At 48.9% G+C, this 21,077-nt stretch overlaps 1 protein-coding gene across 14 annotated transcripts in view; it reads left to right on the top strand.

Annotated features, from left to right (window-relative positions):
* LOC108164581 (flocculation protein FLO11) overlaps positions 1 to 21,077 on the top strand; it is a 34,387-nt gene that overhangs the window by 974 nt on the left and 12,336 nt on the right. For 8 of the 14 annotated variants that reach the window (XM_033388493.1, XM_033388485.1, XM_017300406.2 and 5 more), the window contains exons 3-10: positions 13,275 to 13,338; positions 13,427 to 13,612; positions 13,696 to 14,210; positions 14,278 to 14,463; positions 14,529 to 14,794; positions 14,863 to 15,342; positions 15,403 to 16,386; positions 16,443 to 17,655. In XM_033388493.1, coding sequence (XP_033244384.1) covers positions 13,275 to 13,338; positions 13,427 to 13,612; positions 13,696 to 14,210; positions 14,278 to 14,463; positions 14,529 to 14,794; positions 14,863 to 15,342; positions 15,403 to 16,386; positions 16,443 to 17,655 — 3,894 coding nt within the window. Of the gene's footprint in view, positions 1 to 13,274; positions 13,339 to 13,426; positions 13,613 to 13,695; positions 14,211 to 14,277; positions 14,464 to 14,528; positions 14,795 to 14,862; positions 15,343 to 15,402; positions 16,387 to 16,442; positions 20,989 to 21,077 lie in introns of all 14 variants that reach the window. The other 6 variants (XM_017300408.2, XM_033388495.1, XM_033388482.1 and 3 more) reach the window with 3 other exon arrangements.

The following is a 21,077-nucleotide window of genomic DNA, read 5'->3' as shown; positions in this document are numbered from 1 at the left end:
GTTGTTGTTGTTGGCATTGCGACGACCGTATTTTGTACGCAATTAGCGCAAATCTGGCCAAGAGTCGCAAACATTTAGTCCAGGCCAAGTAGCAGCAATTTCCTGACTCGACGGGGACCCATGCAGGAGGGTTTAACGAAAGGGATCGAAAAGGAAGTGTGAGCACGACAGGCAGACAACCTTGAAGAGGATCACAGCCGAAAGTTGTTTCCCCGATCCAGGAAGAACAGGCACCAGGCACCAGGCACCAGGCACCTCCTCATAGATACATCTCATCGGAGATGCCACCTTTTTATTGCCCATAAAGATCGCTGCTTGATCTTGCGAGAAACGGGTTCTAGGTCTCATCTTCATTCTTGAATAATTGAATTATTCATTCGCGACGGAGACGGAGACCCGGACTCAAGTTGATTTCGGTTTCGTTTTGCCCGGTTTAGCTTGTGTGTCTATCTGTTGTTATTGAAATGACTCTTGGATGATTGCATAATTAATGCCAAGCCAGCACAAAGGCTGACAAAACTTCCGACTGTGGTCAGACTCAACCAGTAGAATAGGCATCCCATAGAAAGTAAAAGTTACAAGTCCTTAGAGGACATGGTATCTAGGATATCTGGGATATCTGGTCAGAGGAATCGGTTCACTATATCCTACGGTTTTTTTGTTTTCTATGGAAAAAGGTTTGATTAGTTCTCACCCAAGTGCGGAACACATAGAGGGATAAACACCTTTGGTTTCTGGTTGTTTTTGGGGCTTATGCAATGCTGAAAACTTTTACCCGATTAACACCTCTGCCGAAGACGACTGTCGATTGCAATTCCCATGCTAATCGAACGCAAAGGAGTGTAAAACTTTCAAACACGATTCGAGAAATCGAATCGGAAAGGCAGACGTCCATTGGCAGATACTCGTACATTGCATGCATACTAAAGATAATGCTGCAGATACAAGATATAATGCTCTCTCGTGGATCCAAATCGAAGAGGCATGCAATGCATAAGCAGATCAATCAAAGATACTTTTGATACTTTTACTCCCCGACAAATAGGGGCCCCGAGGAGACAAATGAAATCGACATCGACATCGAATGAAATTTAATTTCGTTCCATTTTGGGCATTTGTTTTACATCCGCCTGGGTATTGGGTATTTGGGTATTACGAGTATGGGAGTATAGGAGTATGTATACTCTCAAATATACATATATGCATGCCCCGAATCGGGGCAGAGCTACTACGGAGGCTAAGGCTGATATTTGATGCCTGTGGCCTGGAGCTTGGGGCCTGGGGTCTCATGCAAATTTCGCTGTGGCTGTGGGGCTGCGCATGCGCAGAAAACTTGTTTAGGAATTGTTTTGTATTTTTGACAGTTTTCGGCTTGAACTTATTTTTGGCTTTTCGGCTTTTGACGGGCGCGCGGGGGCGAAACACGTTTGGCAACAAGTGCTGCGCCGCTACGGTACTGCAAACTAGCCAACTAGCCAACTAGCCTCATCATCGTCATCGTGATCATCATTGTTGTGATGATCAGAGTGATCATCTTCGGGTGCCCATCATCATTCCGAGCGAGTGCTTGACGTCAGGCCACAAAAATGCGTGTGAAGAGGAAATCTGCTTGGGGCTTTTGTCTCTCTCCGCCAAGCGGAAATCGGAGCCCAGCCCGAAAATAAGGCAGACAAAATTTGCACATTCATGCAAGCAAGCCACCATCCCAGGGACAGGGGAGGCGGTGGAGTGCAACACTGCAGCAGTGCAACAGTGCAACGCCAACGCTTTGTCGACTCTCCGCACCCAAAGACAAAGACAATGACAATGAACTGAACCCATCCCATGCCATGCCATGCCATATCCATGCAATGCGATGCCATCCAATCATCCGATCATCCATCCTTCCATCCATCCATCTATCCATCTGCAGCTGCCGTGCCTCTTTCCGATAATTCAGAACAAGTTGCCTCTTAAATACCCTTACGATGGGGTGTAAAGTGATTATTTCCTTTTCTTGAAGATCTGTATCTTCGAACGGAAATTCTTAAGTGGTATCCTCCCACTATGACTAAAGCTGACACCAAAGACAGATCTCCAATCATGCCACTCGTACTGGAACACGTAATAAATAACTGATTGCAATCACATCAACTTTGACCCCCCCCACCACCACCGGTCATCGGCTCAGCGAAGGTTACCGCTCTCACCTTCTCCTCCTCATGGGACCCATATCCCATAGCCGTGTGTATGGGTGACTATAGAAAGGTTTTCAGATTGGCAAATCGGAATTCGCATTCGCATTCGCGATTCGCATTCAACGGCGGAAAGTGAAACCAGTCGACACTCCACAAAAGAGGGACAGCAGTAGGCAGCAGACAGCAGGCAGCAGGGAGCAGGGAGGGAAAAGTGAATGGCAGGCTGGAATGGGGGAATTGATGCGTTTGGTATCTGTTTTTGTTTTTTTTTTATTTAAAAGATTATAGAAGAGTCTGCTGGCGGGGATCACATTAAGTTACCGGTTTTTTGTGCTATTAAACCGCATTTGCCTGAAATTCCAGCATTCCCAGTCGCATCCACTGCAATCGCTTTTGGTAATTGTATCTGACAGATACACAGATACACCGGGCCACAAATACACACGTGCGGTGCCTTCAACCTCATTGCAAAATTTGCTACATTTTTTTTTGTATTTTGTCTTCCTCTGCTGCTGCTGCTGCTGCTGCTGCTGCTGCTGCTGCCTGCTGCTGCTTTTGTTACGTTACGTACGAGCACACATCAGGGGAGGGAGCGCAGAGGGTACCCAGCTGTAGAGGTAGAGGCTGCAAGGCATGGCTCACTTAGAGACAGAGACCGAGACCATGCTCCAGAGACCGCCGGGATGATTCAATTCCATGACAACGACAACGATAACGACAACGACAACGACAGCCCGGAGACGGCCAGGGGGGCTTCAGCGTTGATTTTGATTTGGGGACATGCAAATCATTAACACTCCTACGACAGATGGGGATAGATGGATTCATTCCCAATGGAAAGCGAGACTTCGCTTTGATATTCGAGTCCAGTTGGACAGACTGTGATTTAAGCTTTATCTGCTGGTATTTCCCCAGAGAAGGCCTCGGTTCTGGTCAGTTTGGGTTCTGTACAGAAATGCCTAGCTAAGGATTCCGAGACAAGATAGAAAGCTTCATTGCCAAGCTTTCACATGGACAGAATTCGGACACACACACACCACCAAAACGTTCCCTTGCTTAGCTATTCCTGAAGCGAAAGCTCACCCATACATGCACGGGCATCAACTTTCAGTTTGGATTTTGAATTGGATTATGAGTACGACTACGAGTACTCGTACTTTCGCCCCCGAAAATACTCGTATCCGATTCCCACCCTTGAAACCAGCCTCTGGACATTGTCACTCCACTCGTAACACGTAACTGTAAGTCCGCTATGGAGATATATATGAATAAAACAACATATATATGTGTATATTGATATATGTATCGGTTATGCGGCCGTGAAGGTCAACTTGTTTTGCAGGTCTCTCCGTGTTTGAGTGAAAAAAAGCAAAAGTTATAAATTAATTTATTAAGCCAGATCGGACGGAGCCCAGAGACAAGCCGCACAGCACACAGCACCACAGCACCACAGCACAGTCAGTCACAGTCTCAAAGTCAGGCCAACCAAGTTCCACTCTCGATGTTTAAACTCGTTTGGGGAACAACAAAAGCACTTGCTGAAAATTCCAGAGTCTTGACCAGCAGACTAACTGACTGACCCCCAATTGGTATTTAAAAGAATGTGACTGCACAAAGACCACAACGAAACAACGTAACGAACAAGAAATAAATCAGTATGATGTATGCCGACTGGTGACTGCTGAATGCTGCATTGGGGGTGAATGGGGGACAATTCACAAGTCACTTTAATTGCCACAAGGATGACGGTACCTCACACTCGAAAAGTAGACCACAGGCAGGGGAGAGCTTCTGGGAAATACCCATACATTTGATTCCTTCTTTTCCAAATCTATTTTAGTGTTTTACCTTATTTGCATATCACATATAAGACATACATAGTTTCTGTGCAAAACACTGTCGAAGATATTTCCATTTTGATGATACAAAAAAACCCCAAATCATGCTTCGATCTAATTAAGTTTTGGACCAACTCGAGAGCCATCTAATCGGCTTAAACAATGGGCATTATCTTTATGGCCATAACCCATAACCACTCTCGACCCCTGGCTGGAGCCACAGTTCAGCTTCAGCTGCTGCTTCATGGCCGCCGCATCCACAGCATCAAAATTAGCCATCGCCCATTTCCATCTCCATCTCCATCTCCATTGCCCATCTCCCTGTTCCATCTTCGACTCAACTTGAACCTGAATGTGCATCACGATTAATTTTTCTTTCTGGCGTGTTTTTTTTTCTTCTTTGTATCTTTTGTTTGTGTTTTGGGCTGGATTGTTGCCGGATGCGCAAGCAGCACAGCTTAATAATTTCCACCGAAAACTGAAAACCGAACAAAATTGAAAGTGAGCAAAACCACACAGCGGCAGCCAACGGACAACAAAAATGTACGAGTATCTATAAATAAATTGTATACTAAAGTTGTGCTTAAAAGGGCATAAAAGTTACATAAGAAATGCTCTGTCTGCGAGATGGAGAGCGGCTTCTTCCGTTGGTTGGTTGTGTGGTTGATGGTTGGTGGTTGGTGGATGGTGGATGGGGCATTTCTTTTATTGGTGCTTTATTGTGCGCATATGACATAATTGGCTGCCAATGAGCGAGCCACTATCTAATTTTTGGCAGGAAAGAAACGGAGGGGTAGCCATACGTTTAACACCAACCGTTAGCCGCTGCAGCCAGTGCCTTTGCAGCGTTTACTTTGCCAATTATCGCCTGGGAGGTACGGCACGGGTGCCGGTGCCGGTGCCGGTGACGGTGACGGGGCAGGTGCCGCCGTTAATGTTAATTGCAGTGTAAACGCGTTGCGACTCTTTGGTGGATGCGTCGCCGTCACCGCCCTAAGGGTGCCCTGGTGGGCCGTGGAATGTAGTGGAGTGGAGTTGAGTGGGTAGGGTGTCAATCAGCCTCGACTTTCGATTTCACTTTCAAGTATGCCACACGCACGAGCACTCACGCATTTTGACAGAAATTTTCACCTCACCTTTTCCAAATATACCTTTGGGAGGCAGCAGCAGCAGAAGCTCTTCATAGCTCTGAGATATCCTCTGATATATCCCTGATCCTTTCTATTCTCCACAATGACTCTCACTCTTGAGTCGCTTCATTAACTTTCTGCGTTGAAAGCTTTCACCTCGCTGTCTATTGACTAATTATTTGTATGCTTTTGACGTAACTGTACATTTTGACAACGCAAATGATAAATGCCAGCAGTAGAAGCCGTTAAAGGGGGGAAGGATCGGATCGGAGATGACTTTCCGGTTTCGCGACATGCAAATCCGCTCGTAAGTCCTCCGCTCGGACTCCACATTTCACCTGGCACGACAGCCTGCCAGCCTGGTCGTATCAATTGCGATCAGACCATCCATTAAGGCGTTTAGCCATTAATTGTGGCATTAACTCGACGGCCAGTGTGGTCACACTGGACATGTGTGGGGCACAGGGAAAGTTTTACAACTTTTACGAATGAATGAATGGATTTCTCTCCCAGCAAGATTCTCTTCTGGAAACAAAGGCTTAAAGTTGCATCTGCAAACTTTAGTTTTAGTGAATTTCTTATCCTCCCAGTGCCCAGCACCACATTTCTGCCATAGCAAGTGTCCACTGTATGGGTATTTTTCTGTGGTTTTGTTGATTTTCGGCTTGGACCTTCGCCAAACACCTGGCCACTGCCAGGCATCTCTCCTTGGGGGCGCCTCTAGCGATGGCGATGGCCATTCGCGTTAATGGGGAAAATTGCACCACTAACAGCGACAAATGCAAATCGATAAGGTGGAAAAATAATGTTTTATTCATTAGCCATATCAGTTATACGGCTTGTTTGTTTTGACCAGCTTGAGATGGACCGCTTTTGGCCAGCACCAGAGATCACTCACTTCAAAGCTGATGTCCGATGGCTGATGGAGAGCGACAATTGAGATTTGAAATTCGAATTTGAATTTAAATGGAACTTAACTATGACTTTGACTTTGAATTGAAATTGAAACCCAGAAGAGAACGTCTTCTGACTTCACCTAACATTTCACGTTTTATCGACTCTGTGTCTGGGTCTGAGTCATGTCATCGATTATGTGCGTCAATTGAATCTAAACGGATTAGTTATGCTAGCTATTGTATCTTCTATCTATATACATTGTATGAAAGCATATCACAATGGCTTCGCGGTGAGTCAGCAGCAGTGCGGAGCAGTGTGGAGCAGTGGGATTGACTGAAATCGATTCGATTGGCATGGCACTCGCATCCTGCTGCTGCTGCTTAGATCATTCAGGCCTTAAATTGAATTTTTACGCTGCAGTGCTCGCAAAAAAGGAGAACATATTTTCAGCTTAAGCCCCGAAAAATTCAGCGGAACCGAAGGGTACCCATACCCTACACCCTAACCCTTCCCATGCCAGCAATAGAAAACTATTCAATCAAAACAGGAATATGTTGCAAAATACAGCCATTGGATAGGGTATAGAGGCCACTCTTCTCGTGTGCTTAAGCTTCCATCAAATTCAGCGAAATTCTCATTAAAAGGCAGCCGACAAACCTTTTTGGCGTATAATTGGATTTAATGAACTGCCCGTCCGTCTGTCCGCCTGGCTGTCTGCCTGCCCATTGTTGTACCCCGCCGCATCGTGACGACGCGTCGATGGGGATTATGCTGATGATGGCCCCATGGCTCGTTTATGGCATCATCAAGGTAATGCAGACAATGGGGATTACTACTCGTACTCGTAACTGAATGAACTTGAATTCTTCAGTCAGACAAATGCGATATGCGAAATGCATAATGCTTGATGCTAATTTTGACATCGATGCATTCCCTATGAATACGCGAATGAATGGTAGTGAATGATGAAGTGAATGAGCATTGACATTGATCGGGCTGAAGATGATCTTCTCGGGGGCTGCCTTGGCAATAGCCTGGCGGCATTTTGATGGAAATGAAATCAAATGAAATGAAAGAGGAGATTTCTAATTTGCCCGGCCTTGACAGGCACTGGTCGTCGGCTCAGCTTTCAGTGGTCTTCAGCTTTACAGCTTTACAGGTTTACAACCGGAGTGAAGATGTAAAAAATCATTCAATTTCACAATCTATTGATAGGCTTTTTATGGCTCAATTGTGTGCGTGCGTTTCGTCGATCGTCGGTCGTCGGTCGGCGATGCGTTTGAGAGAGCTGGAAAACCGCTTCGGAGACTGAAGTTGGCTTTTCTTTTTTTGGGTGCGTCGCCGTCACCGCCGCCGTTTGCTGACCCATAATACATTGATCCATTGAACAGACAGAAAGAGAAAAATACTCGAACACGAAATAAAGATGGACATAATCTCACCCCAACACCCCAGCAGCAGCAGCATCCGGCGACATCAACTTTCGCTTTTCCTTTCGGTTTCAGTTTCGGTTTCGGTTTTTGGTTTTGGTTTCGGCTTTTTTGGGTGCACTCGCATCTCTCGTCGCCTGTCACGCCAAATGGCGATTAAGAAAGCCAGGCCAAGACCAGCAGCCAAGTCAAGGAGTCAAAGGAAAGCCAATCCAAGCCGAGAGTCGAGTCCGGGCCAACTGGTTTCCCCCGAAGCCACTCCGGAGTCAATGACTGGATGACTTCTGCTCCATAATTGGCTACTTTACGTATTTTAATTTTTGCGTGTGTGTGTGTGTGTGTGTGTGTTTTGGCCTGGTCAATCCGCTTTTCACTCATGCGAACGATTCGGTCAACCATTCATACGAGTCGTGACATCGCTGGACATGCACTGTCAGAAATAATTAGTCGTAGGAGAACTACATATCCTTTTGAAAGGCTAATAGTCTCGAAAAGTAGAGAGAGAGAGAACTTTGGGAATTCCTTTCCTTAAGAATTGATGGGTTTTTCCTTACCTTATCAACTTGTCTGAAGAAATATTTTCCAAGAATTCCTGACACTATCTTCTCATTCTCTCTTAAGGTATTTCCCATCCGATCCTCACTTTGAAGGGGGCTTCTTGCTTGGGTCCTTGCATCGCATTCAAAGACTTCCGCATTTCATTCACAGTTTGATCGAGCACCGCTTTTCGCCCTGTGCATGGTGCATGGGTCTTTGTTTGCTTGCTTGGTTGTTTGTTCTTTTGGGCCAACTAAGCCGCTGGCCATGATTCAGATTTTGGGTCGTGTCGTGGCTTTCGATTGCTTAATTGAAAATGCCTTGGCGCTTGGCGCTTGGCGCTGACAAAAAACCCTAGCAAATGGGGTAAAAGCGGGGGACAAGATTGAAAGACCGCAAAGCAAAATCTTTCGCACGGTAATCTTGATGTTGGCCAACAATGCTCAGAGCTTGGCTTTCGCACGGCATAAATCCCGGCTAAATGCAAAAGTTAAATGCATCAAGTTATCGCCCGATCTGTGGCTGGGGCCATTGTTGGGGGCACACAGGCACAGGCACAGCACACAGGGGCACACCCTCGGGATTGGAGATGGAGTGCCGGACAGATGCATGGTGCTCCAGATCCCGCGAAATGGTTTCAAATGCCAAAAGTTTTCGCTTGCAAGACTCTTCAGCCTTTGGGGCCGCACCTTCTCCTTCTCCCTCTCCCCCCTAATGGCACACCCACTCCCTAATCCACACAGGGCGTATACGCAACTCATGGCAGACATTGATCTTTTGCCACTCTTTTTTTTGTACGTTTTGTTTGTTTTTTGTTTTGTTTTTTTTTTTTTTTTGTGGGGCGTTGACATTGTGACGCGCGGCGGTACGTGAAACGTGACATGACGTGAGGCACATTCTACGTGCCGCAGCGGAAATTTCCAGTCAATGCCAGGCCGGCGGTACAGGAGCCAGGGAGGAGCCGAAGAGCAGGGAGAACGAGAGATGGAGCGGAACCGTCTTTGAATTTTAAGTTGCAGCTAAAGCCAACTGAACTTTACAGAATACATACTATACTCGTATATAGCCGGTCATGGAATGTGAATGAGTGCGAGTGTGAGTGCGAGTGTGAGTACTATGAGTGCACGTGAGATGCAGCTGCAGGCTGCACTGAGGTAGGGATTTGTGAATAGCCCGTGCCTTGTCTGTGGAATGTTTGGACCAAGATTGATTGAACCAAAATTTCACATTTCATTCATGATTCATTCACATACTGACGCTGATTCATGGCTATTCATTGGAGTACAGTGCCTACAGTAATTTACGAGTACTTTGAATGAGTGCAACTGGCATTCATATGTATTCGAAGCACTCAAGCGATGCAAATACATGCCTCCCAGGCTCATTCATGAGTGCATTAAGGGCGCATATTATCGGAGGGAGGCAGCATCTACTATATATATATGTATGCATGCATATATCTATCTACCATTGATATCGGGTTTCGCTATTCATGGACTCCGGTTCTCGCCCCCGATCCGATCCGCGGAGGCCATTGTCCGGCGCGACCTGTTCCCAATTCGAGAGCAACTACTCGGACCGAATGGTTTTTCCGAAGCGGTTTCTCTTCTCTCGTGATTCAAGGTTACCAATAGATCCAGATTTTATGCAAAGCAAACAACCAGCCAGCCAGCCAGCCAGCCAGTCCAGCCTCTGGGAAATTGCAAATATGTACGCAATATTTGTGGTGTTTTTGTTTTTGTATTTTTAGCAGCGTAATGCTGCGATGCCTTACGTAAGCAACGGGCTATCCAGCTGCAGTTGCAGTTGCAGGCGAGTACTCGTATATGTGCCACAGTTGATCTGTCTCTGCCTTTGTATCGTTTCATGTGTTGCAACTTGTCGTCGTCTGCGTCTGCGTCGTCGTCGTCGTCGTCGGCAGCAACAACTTGTCCATAAATTGTGCCGCAGTCTTTTACAGCCGCTGGCTGTAAATCCGGCCAAAAACGATTCTCAATTTTGGCCCGCTGCCTCTGTTGCAGTTGTAGTTGATGCTGCAGTTGCAGTTGCAGTGGTGTGCTGTGTGTGTTTTGGGGCGCCCTGCAGCAACACACATCACATCAAATCACACAACCTGCCTGGCTGCCTGCCTGCCGCCTGTCCATCCAGATCCAGATTTAATTGCCAGCCATTCGCAGCCATTAAAAGATGCAGAAACTAAGCCGAAAACCAGGCGATAAATAGTGCCAGCAAAGCCGAAGATTCCGATACTCTAATGCTGGTCACTCGGCTTAGAAGATTCAAGTTTTTTTTCCTCTAAGAACTCTTTGGATTTAGTACTGGGTTTTTCTAGACTATCCATCGCTTATGAAGTCTAGCAAGTCTGATTGTAGGATGCACTGATTCCTTACTTTTGTAATGCTCAATAAGATACATATGTACATATATGGTAAGTATGCTCCATGAAGAGCGATACCTTCTATAGACTAAAGTAGCCCCATTCAAAGACCAAAACCCGAGCAAAACTCTATCAAATGTGGCATTTGCCTTTAGGTACATGTGTTGCAGACGCCTGGTGGTTGTTGTTGTGGTTGGTGGTGGCACTTTTGTGTTCACTTTGCGTAAAATCGACAAATTTGTCAAGCCAAGTCGCGGCGGCCAATCAATGCGAGTGCTCATGCGCATTGTACAATCCAAATTGTTGTCATTTCATTTTCATTCAAGTTGTTGTTGTTTTCTTGTGGATACTCGATCTTTTTTTTGTTTTTTTTTTTTTGGCATGCAATTTTATGTAAGCAGCTGCTGCAGTCGCTGCCATAAAGAAATGTTAAGCAATGCGTAAGAGGCAACAGCAAAAGCAAAAGCAACAGCAAACAGCCACAGCAACAGAGCACTGAAAGCCATGTAAATGATGGCTATATATAAATGTAAATGGCCAAAGAGTTCCATAAACATTTCTTGTTTAGCTCTATGCTGGGTTTTGGTCCAATGACCCAATCAATGTCTGAACGCTCAGTAGGTAAATGTGCCATTACCCTCTGCAGACATACTCGCTCCACGTATCCCCCATATCCCCCATATCCATAGAATGCCTTGAGTACAGGCCAAGTAGCCACTTGCCGGATATGGATACGGCTGCGATTTACGGCATACGGCATACGGCATACGGCATACGGCATACGGCATACGGCATTCGGCATTCGGCTTAAGGGGGAAAGCTTCAAGTCCTCACTAGAGAGTGTGTTGATGGGTTTTCTATACCGCATACGCATACGAGTATTGTATTGCAAAAATCATTGCTTTTTGGCTCCAATTGGGGTCTCAAAGAGTGCACAAAGAGCACAATTCTGTGCTCGGATAAAATGGTTCTCCTTCTTAATGGTTTTTTTAGTCGACATTTTAGTATTGCCGTCTGAATTCTTTTGGTCTCCCACATGAAGATCTTTCAAGAGTTTTTTTTTTTGTATTATTCTTCGAAAATTTTTATGTTTTTTGTTTCCAGTATTTTGTTGATATTTATCAGACCCGAATGAATATCCTTCTTGGAATAAACTCTTCCGCCCAACAAAAATCGTATCTTGATAGCTTTCGCAGGTCAGGTACATTTCCTTGAATATAGATGGAACATGATGTACGAGTATTATATGATTTAGGTTATTTTTAGATCGATAATTGCTTTCAGCAGATTCAGCAGAGACCTTTGACAAATAGAAAGTTTCGCCCTCGGGCCCGACAGACTTTTTGATTAGCAAAAATTCACTTTTTATTCATTCGTAGAGTCCCCCCCCCCATGTACACAAATATCACAATATAAGTACGAGTGTGTATGTATTCATCTGCGACTGTGCATTGGGGGCTTTGCTAATTAGTTATGAGAGCCCACACGGCAAGCGATGCCGTGGATGATGGTTCAACCTGTTCGGAGATGTCTTCATGGCAGATGTTTTCGCTGCCCGATGATGTTTTACATGGGGACTTGATCAATTTTGTTTCATGTACAATTCACTTCGATGAATGAACGCACACACACACACACCACACACACACCACACACACAGACGCACGCACGCAACGCACGCAAGCACGCACGTGTGTGTTTTGGGGCAAAAAAAAAACCGGCATGGCTAACACGCACACACACTCGCTATCGAAGTCGTCTAGGGGCAACAAGTTTTTGTTTTTGTTGGCTGCTTATGTAATTCAAGCTGTTTCTCTTTCTGCTGTGTGTTGCTGACCAAAATCCCAAAACAGATTTTGGGCCCATTGTGGCTGTTGTAACACTTTGGCATTTTAATATGAAAATCCGTTTAAAATATCCGTGTATTTACGAGCCATGAGTCACAGAGTCTGGAGACTGGAGACTGGAGACTGGAGACTGGAGACTGCAGACTGCAGACTGCAGACACTGGAGACTGTAACCCTATGGATGATCTAATTTCTGCGTTATGCCGAAGCAGAAAACATAAGGAAGTTTTCTTCCCCACACACTCGTAACACAAACTGGGCGTGTCCGTCCCAATGGCATTTGCATTTGCATTTCCATTTGAATTTGCATTTCATCAATTCCGTCCAATTTGCATATGGAATTCATCTCCACAGATCATCTCTTCTCTTGTACGAGCATGGGGTTATGTAAGCCGCATGCTGTTGATAGACGCCGACCTTCATGGGAACTTTTTCGAGTTTCGAGCTCGAGTCTTTCGAGTGATGATCTTTTGTCTTTTGTGTATCGCCCAAATTTATGCGGATCTGTCCATCGATGTCACTGTGTCAATGCTGCTGCTGCTGCCGCCTGCCAACCTGCCTGCCAGTATAATAATTGCTTCCGCCTTGAGATCCAAGTTAAAGCGAAAATAATTACGTACACCCAGATTACACTTACATTTACAATATGTATACCAATAGATTTGCACCCCAGAGGGATTTGCAAATTGTAAAAAAAGTTGTTTCACTTATATTTTGACATTTCCATGCAGTTTTGTCCCGATATTTATTTTGAATTGATTGAAACTTAACTAATTTCCCCATTTAAATAAGCACAAGTTCACTTTCTCTGGTTGTTTTTGGTGTTTTGATAGACATGTTTTCCTTTACTATTTTCTCCCATATAAAAGATGATTCTTGATAAAAGTTTCTGCCACATATTTTCGGCGGAGTTTCGAAATACTCTTTTACCAGTGATGGGCTGGTTTCTTTCTACTGCCTTTCTGCCTCTAATTTTTCTCTCAGTGTAACAATTATTAACAAATGGTTCCTTCTGGTTCTTTTAATTTTGCATCATTGCAGTTCCGGCGTGGAGCGGCCTGGCAAACGCTCTTCCTGCTCTGCGCACTCGCATATTGCATAAATGGTAAGTGCTCCACTACAAAAGGGTTTCCGAATGATACTCGTACACAAGATATAATTTCAATCCGACCTGATTCGATATCCGAAAACAGAGGCCAGCAGCGAGGGTCGTGTCGTTTGCTATTACACGAACTGGAGCGTCTACCGCCCGGGTACGGCCAAATTCAACCCGCAGAACATTAATCCATATTTGTGTACACATTTGGTCTACGCATTCGGTGGATTCACCAAGGACAATCAGATGAAGCCCTTTGACAAGTACCAGGACATTGAGCAGGGTAAGCCCCATCCACCATCCCATGTTAATTCAACTCGATTTTAATTTCCTGTCTGTCTACATCCATCCCCTGACCCCTGCCAGGTGGATATGCAAAGTTCACCGGCCTCAAGACCTACAACAAGCAGCTGAAAACGATGATTGCCATCGGAGGGTGGAACGAGGCCAGCTCCCGGTTCTCTCCACTGGTGGCCAGCGGCGAGCGTCGCCAGCAGTTCATCAAGAATATCCTCAAGTTTCTGCGACAGAATCACTTTGATGGCATCGACCTGGACTGGGAGTATCCGGCCCATCGGGAGGGCGGCAAGTCCCGTGACCGCGACAATTACGCCCAGTTTGTCCAGGAGCTGCGGGCGGAGTTCGAGCGCGAGGCCCAGAAGACAGGACGCACTCGGTTGCTCTTGACCATGGCCGTGCCAGCGGGCATTGAGTACATCGACAAGGGCTACGACGTGCCCAAGCTGAACAAGTATCTGGATTGGTTCAATGTCCTCACCTACGACTTCCACTCGTCGCACGAGCCCTCTGTGAACCACCACGCCCCGCTCTACTCTCTGGAGGAGGACTCCGAGTACAACTACGATGCAGAGCTGAATATTGTACGAGCACCAGACAGAGCCGCTTATCTTGAGAGGCACTATTCTAATGATGATCTGCTCTTTTCAGGATTACTCCATCAAGTACTACCTAAAGGCGGGTGCCGATCGGGATAAGCTCGTGCTGGGCATTCCCACCTATGGCCGGTCCTACACGCTGATCAACGAGGAGAGTACGGAGCTGGGAGCCCCCTCGGAGGGTCCCGGTGAACAGGGCGATGCCACGCGGGAGAAGGGCTATCTGGCGTACTACGAGGTGGTTTGGCTATTAAGCCCTCCCAATCAAGTGAATCATTTTCATCTTCCTCCACTCACTTGCAGATCTGTCAGACGCTCAAGGACGACCCCGAGTGGACGGTGGTGCAGCCGAATGCCAATGTAATGGGTCCATATGCCTACAGACGCAACCAGTGGGTGGGCTACGACGACGAGGCCATGGTACGGAAGAAGGCCGAGTATGTGGTTGCTCACGGCCTGGGCGGCATCATGTTCTGGGCCATAGACAACGATGACTTCCGTGGCACGTGCAACGGCAAGCCATATCCCCTGATCGAGGCTGCCAAGGAGGCCATGGTGGATGCTCTTGGGTATGTGTGGGTTGTCGAGTGCCTCTGGGCACTAAGCGAACTCTCTTACCAATCCTCCCTCCTTGCAGTTTGGGCATCAACGAGGTGGCCAAGTCGAATGGACCACAGAAACCTTCGCGTTCCCGCAGTCGCGACAATGCCGTACAGAATCGGAACCGCCTGAATGCCAAGACAGAGGCCCCAACGCCGGCCAGCTCGAGGAGAGGTCCCAGCGGTGGACGTCGCACCAGCAGCACAGCAGCACCACCACCTCCCAGCACCACCTTTAGGCTGACGGAGGCCGATGGCTCCTCGCTGTACATTGGAGGCCGGGGCTCGACAACACCAGCGCCGCCAACCACCCCCGATCCGGGCTCGGATTTCAAGTGCGAGGAGGAGGGCTTCTTCCAGCATCCGCGGGACTGCAAAAAGTACTACTGGTGCCTGGACAGCGGCCCCTCGGGCCTGGGCATCGTGGCCCACCAGTTCACATGCCCCTCGGGACTGTACTTCAATCCGGCTGCGGATTCCTGTGACTTTGCCCGCAATGTGCCATGCAAGTCCAAGAAGTGAGTGTCTGGGCAGTCTCTCTCATGAACACGCTCTAACCCCCTCAATCTCCCTCGTAGATCCACCACAGCGTCTCCACCAGTGACCTCCACGACAACGACGACTACAGTGCGACCCAATCGGGTGACAGCGGCCCCGCCAGCAAGACCCATCTATGCACCACGCACCACCAGCAGCACCAGCACCACCTCGACCACAACCACTGCAGCGCCACCCGCTGAAGATGAGCTGGAGTATGAGGAGGAGGGAAGCGTCAGCGACGATGAGCCGTCGCCAGGGGAAGAGGATCCGCAGGTGATCAAAGAGCTGATCGATCTCATCCGGAAGGTGGGCGGCGTGGAGCAGCTGGAGAAGCATCTGCTGCGAAACAAGGACGGCTCCATTACGCTAAAGGAGAACTCCGCCAGCGGTGCCCCGACCACACCCTCGACCATTAGCAAATCTCTTTACGATCGCGTGCTCAGTAGGCCCGGTACTCTCAATTCCTTCACGCGCAATCGGCTGAAGATCAACGAATCTCCAGCTTCAGCCCCAGAGACCAGGACCGAGAGCAACAGCTCCTCCAACTCCAACGCCAACTACTCCAAGTACTCCTCGGTGTTGAGGGGCAACAGTCGTCAAGGACCGCAGAACGAGGGCATCGAGAAGCTCACGGAGTTCGATGGCTTCCTGAAGGAGCGAAAGCAATATGTGACCATCAATCGTCATCGTTCGTCGAGCCAGGGTGAGTCCGAGGCCCAGTCAGAGTCCGAGGAAGCAGTCGAGGAGCAGTCCGAGCCGGAAACCACCACCCGACGACCCATCAGTGCCGCCACGCCATCGTATACCAGCTTGCGACGCTCCCGACCCTCAACCACAGCGGCCTCAGCCGCAGAATCCTCCCAGGAGGAGGAGGAGGAGGAGCAGGTGGTGCAGTCGCTCAGCCAAGTGAAGTCCTATGCCACCTTGAGCCGGACGCGTGGACGTGGCACCACCGAGAGGCCGGAGGCAACCACAACCAGCAGCACGGAAACGGAGTCCATCTTGAGTTCGACAACCAATCGGTGAGAATCTTCCTTTAAAACATCCGAAATGTCCGACTCTCACGTTTTACTTTCAGCTACAAATACTTTGAACGCACAAGGCCCACGAAGAGCGGCAATGTAGAGGATGCTGCAGCAGATCCCGAGGAGGATGAGGAGGAGTACGAGGAGGATGAACCGCAGCAAAATGTCACGGTACAGAGCAAACAAAGTCTCACAAGCCACAACCAAAACACACGTAAATATGCGAGCATTGGTCGCAGTAGAACAACAACCACTACAGAAACACCACCAGAAACCACAACAGCAACCAACAACGGCACAGAGACTGCCAAGGCCAGCACCACCACCACCAACAACAACAACAACAACAGCAGCTACAATGTGAAACAGAATAACAACAAGAACCCAACAATACCAACAACAGCAGAAAGCACCACAACACCTCAACCTCAACCACCGAGCACCACCCAACCAGAAACCACAACTAACGAAACCCCTGAACCAATTGAAAGCACCACTTCAACCACTAACACCCAGCATACCTCACCCACAACCCCAGCCACACCCACACCCACACCCACAACCACAACCACACCTATTTTAGGATCCACCAGCATTGACTCAGACTCATTGGCAACCGATGAACCACTGGGCGATGCCTCTCCCACTATCCCACTAGTCCTAGACGTAGCCACCAGTACTACAACAACGACAACAGAGACGGAACTGGGAACAACACCACCCACAACAACAACCACAATCACTGGCAACACCGAACGAAATGACGTGGACGTGGACGACAGTGACGACAGCGAGGTAACAAAAACCAAGACACAATACACAAAGTATGCAACCACCAATCGCAGGCGTGTGACAACAACAACCACAGCTAAAACGCCGACAACAACAACCACAAACAACAACAACAATCCAGAAGCTGCGATCGATGCTAGTCGAAACGGTTTGAATAGCATTAGCAATCCTAACGTAAATAGCATTAGAACCACCTACTCTGGTAGAAGGCAACCACAAAGAACCACACAGACACAGACAACAACAACCACAGAACCACCCACCACCACTAACCCGAATACGCTGGGTAGCGTATCTAGTCCGAGACCCTTTGGTTATCCCAGACGGCGCACACGACCCACAGTCCAAAGCACAACCACTAGCACCACTACGATAAACAAAAACGATAACGATAACGCAAACGATAAACAGATAACAGATGCAGTTGTGAATGTAGTGAAGAAAACACGACTATCCCAAGTGGATAGGCCCAAGGTGAGTGCCAGTCTTACCGCCGAAACAACCACCACCAATACAATCAATACAACCACCGCAACCAGTGCACCACAGCACCACCAAAATGTAGATGTAGACGTAGATGGTAATGGTGGCAATAGCTTAAGGCATGACGTAGTTAGAACTATTATAAGTAAACCCCACAATGACGCAGATGCCGACGAGATCTACACCAAGACCAAGTACACTTGGCGCTCGGTGCGACGACCCACGGGAGCACGACGTCCGGCTGGAGCTGGGGCTGGGACGGGGCCCAATGCCCTGGCCGGCGAGGACAAGGACACACGTAGGTACGCCGGCAAGCAGCTGTCCGCTGATGATAACGATGACGAGGAGCAGCAGTTGCCCTCCAAATACCGCAGTCGCCGACTGAATTCTGCGGAAGAAGAGTCCGAAGCAGCCTTTGAGTCATCAGCTTCCGTTTCCTCTTCGGGCTCGCGCAACTATAAAAACATTCAACGCACTGCCAGCCGAGAAGGAGGAGCTTCATCAAATGACCAGCAGATCCGGTACCAGGCCATTAGCCGAGACACCGAGGGGGCCGCACACCTCACCGCCGGGCGCAGCTCGAGCTTCGTGAGAGATTTGGGGGGGGCCACGAGGCCACCACGCAACTACCAGCCCATTTCCCGAGGCGGACAGATTGTGGTGGAGACCACCACCGAGGACGAGAATGTGGCAGCCGAAGTGATCGACGATGAGCTGCCAGCGGCGGCACGTGGCAGGACCAAGGCACCCGCCGCCAGCTCCATCAATGCGGATGACAGCAACACGGCGACCGAACAAGAGTCACCGGAGATTGTCACGGCAGCTGCTCCTGAGCCACAGATTCTGGACCTGGCTGAGGTAACCACTCTCCCATCGATGGAAGACAGCGACAGCAGCCCCAGCAGCACCACTGAAGCATCCTCCAACAGCACCACTACTGAAGAATCCGCCAGCAGCACCACAACTGAAGCATCCTTCAGCAGCACTAGCACTGGAGCCATCTCCAGCAGCACCACCACTGAACCACTTGCTATCAGCTCCACAGACGATACTATTGTGGAAGAAACCACCTTGTTCTTTTTTGAAGAAACTGCAGCCGATATCATTGAAAGCACTAGCACCACTGAACTACCAGCTAGTAGCACAAGCAACACTGAACCAACTCCAAGTAGCACAAGCACCACTGAACCACCAGCTAGTAGCACAAGCAACACAGAGTCTCAGCTGCTCGAGACTACAGTGAAACCTGGTCGTCGTTCTTTCAGTCACGGCAGCACCACCACAACCACAACGGAAAACAGTGAAACAACTACCACCGAACCCGCAAAACGTCGATCTTTCCTTCGAGGGGGTAAAACAACAACTACTGAGGCACCCTTGAGCAGCAGCACCACGACCACCAGAGCACAGAAAAATGATTTGAATACACCAGAAGAAGAGCCCTCAACACGACGCTCTTTCTTCCGTGGCAGCAGGACAAGCACCACAGAAGCAACTTCGGCACCAACCACCACTGAAGCGGACAACAACAGCAGCAGCTCCTCAAGCGAAGAAACGCAGGGGGAAACAATCACGGAGGCCACCACAAAACGCTCTTTCTTCCGCAACAAGACGCCCAGTACCACAGAAGCCACAACGCCAACAACAACCACCCCAGAGGAGCTAATCCAACCAGAGACAACCACAGGCTTGCCAAGACGTCGCGTCTTAGTGCGGGGCAGCTTCAGGCCCCAGGGTAAGGAAGGGGATCTTTCCTCCCTGCTAGCTGCCGATGCCAACAAGAGATCGAAGTACAACCACCAAGAGTCCCGAAGGGTGGAACCCACAGCAGCAGTAGAAGCACCACTAAAAGCAGCAGCATCACCACCAGCATCAAAAGAGGAGCAGCAGGAAGCCAAGGCAGACCAGGAGGAAGCAGAGGTAGAGGTAGAAGCCAAAGAAGCTGGCAAACTCCATAGTCGCGCACCACTGAACGGTGGCACGGTGCGCAATCGCACCTCGACGAAGACCGAGTCCCTGGGCAATGGCATTACGCGCACACGCACCACCTATGTACGCACCCTGGACGCCGGCCAGAAGGTGGTCAAGCGCATTCACACCAAGACTGTGGAGGAGAAGCCAGCGGAGTACGAGTACATATACGACGAGGTGAGCCATGCACCACCTCCGAGCACCACACAGAGGGTAATTACCCGCAATCGGGGAACAGTACGATTCCAGAGCAACGATCTGTCATCACTGCTGGCCCTTGACTTTTCATCGCGTGGACAGCGCAAGAAGACCCCACCACCAGAGGCAACGGTGACAAAAACACGACGCCGTCTGCTGAAGAAACCCAAGGAGACCATCGAGCATGAGGAGGTCGAGGAGTTTGAGTACGAGGCTGGCAACGAGATAGAGGCAGAGGCAGGGGTAGAGAAGGTACCACACACCAGCACCAGCACCACCACAGCTAGAGCCATTCAACGCAGAACAAGACCCACAAGAACCACCACAGAGAGACCAGCAACAACCACAGCAGGCACACGAGCAACAACCACCCGCAGCGAAGATTCGCCTGAAGTTGAGGCCAGTACTCGTCGCAGCGGTTTTGCTGGTTTCAAGCGTCCCACAACAACCACCACAGAGGCACCATCGCCCGCGACATCGTCCACAGAGGCGCCAACAACAGCGACATCTGCCACCACTAGACGTGTGCTCAGCCGGAGACCTATAGGAACGACAACCACCGAAGCAACCATTGAAGCATCTTCCACGGAAGATCAACTTTCAGCAGCCAAGCAGCGGTTTGTGAATCGACTGAGAAGCAGCAGCACCACCAGCACCACAACTACTAGTACCACTACAGAAGAGCCACCGGCAGCCACCACAGAGGATCTGAGTCTTCTGAAGCAGCAATTGAATAGCGCCCTGAACCGCCTGCAGTCGGGAAACGAAGTGGGTGCCACAGAAGGAGAAAATGCAGTCACGGGGGGGGACAAGGACACCAGCGAGGAGGAGCAGCAGCTATCGCTGCCCATCTACCACCGCCGGAAGTACTATCAGTATGTGAAGGATTCCCCCATAACGTATATAGACAAGTCCCCGGCACCGCCGGACATTGAGAATGGGACTGTGAACATCCGTCAGCAGATCCACGATGTCTTCAATGTTAGCGCCAGGGATACGCTAAATAATTCCGTAGAAGTGGAGGATGAGGAGGTAGAAAAAGAGGAGAAGGAGAAGACTGAAAAGGAGCCACTGGAGCACCGCCTAGCCATGGAGCAGGCCAAGGAGATCAATGCCGAGCTCGGTCATTTTTTATTGAAAACCCCCGGGTCACAGTAGGACACCCGGGGGCAAAACTAGTCGGATCAGGTGAGGAGACATTGGACGACAACGATGACGAAGAGCTAACCGCTCAAATCGATGAA

This window comes from Drosophila miranda, chromosome XL, assembly GCF_003369915.1.
Source record: "Drosophila miranda strain MSH22 chromosome XL, D.miranda_PacBio2.1, whole genome shotgun sequence".
NCBI classification, from domain to species: Eukaryota; Metazoa; Arthropoda; class Insecta; order Diptera; family Drosophilidae; genus Drosophila; species Drosophila miranda.
The sequence above is the reverse complement of the archived record's forward strand: the minus strand, read 5'-3'. Positions and strand labels throughout refer to the sequence as shown.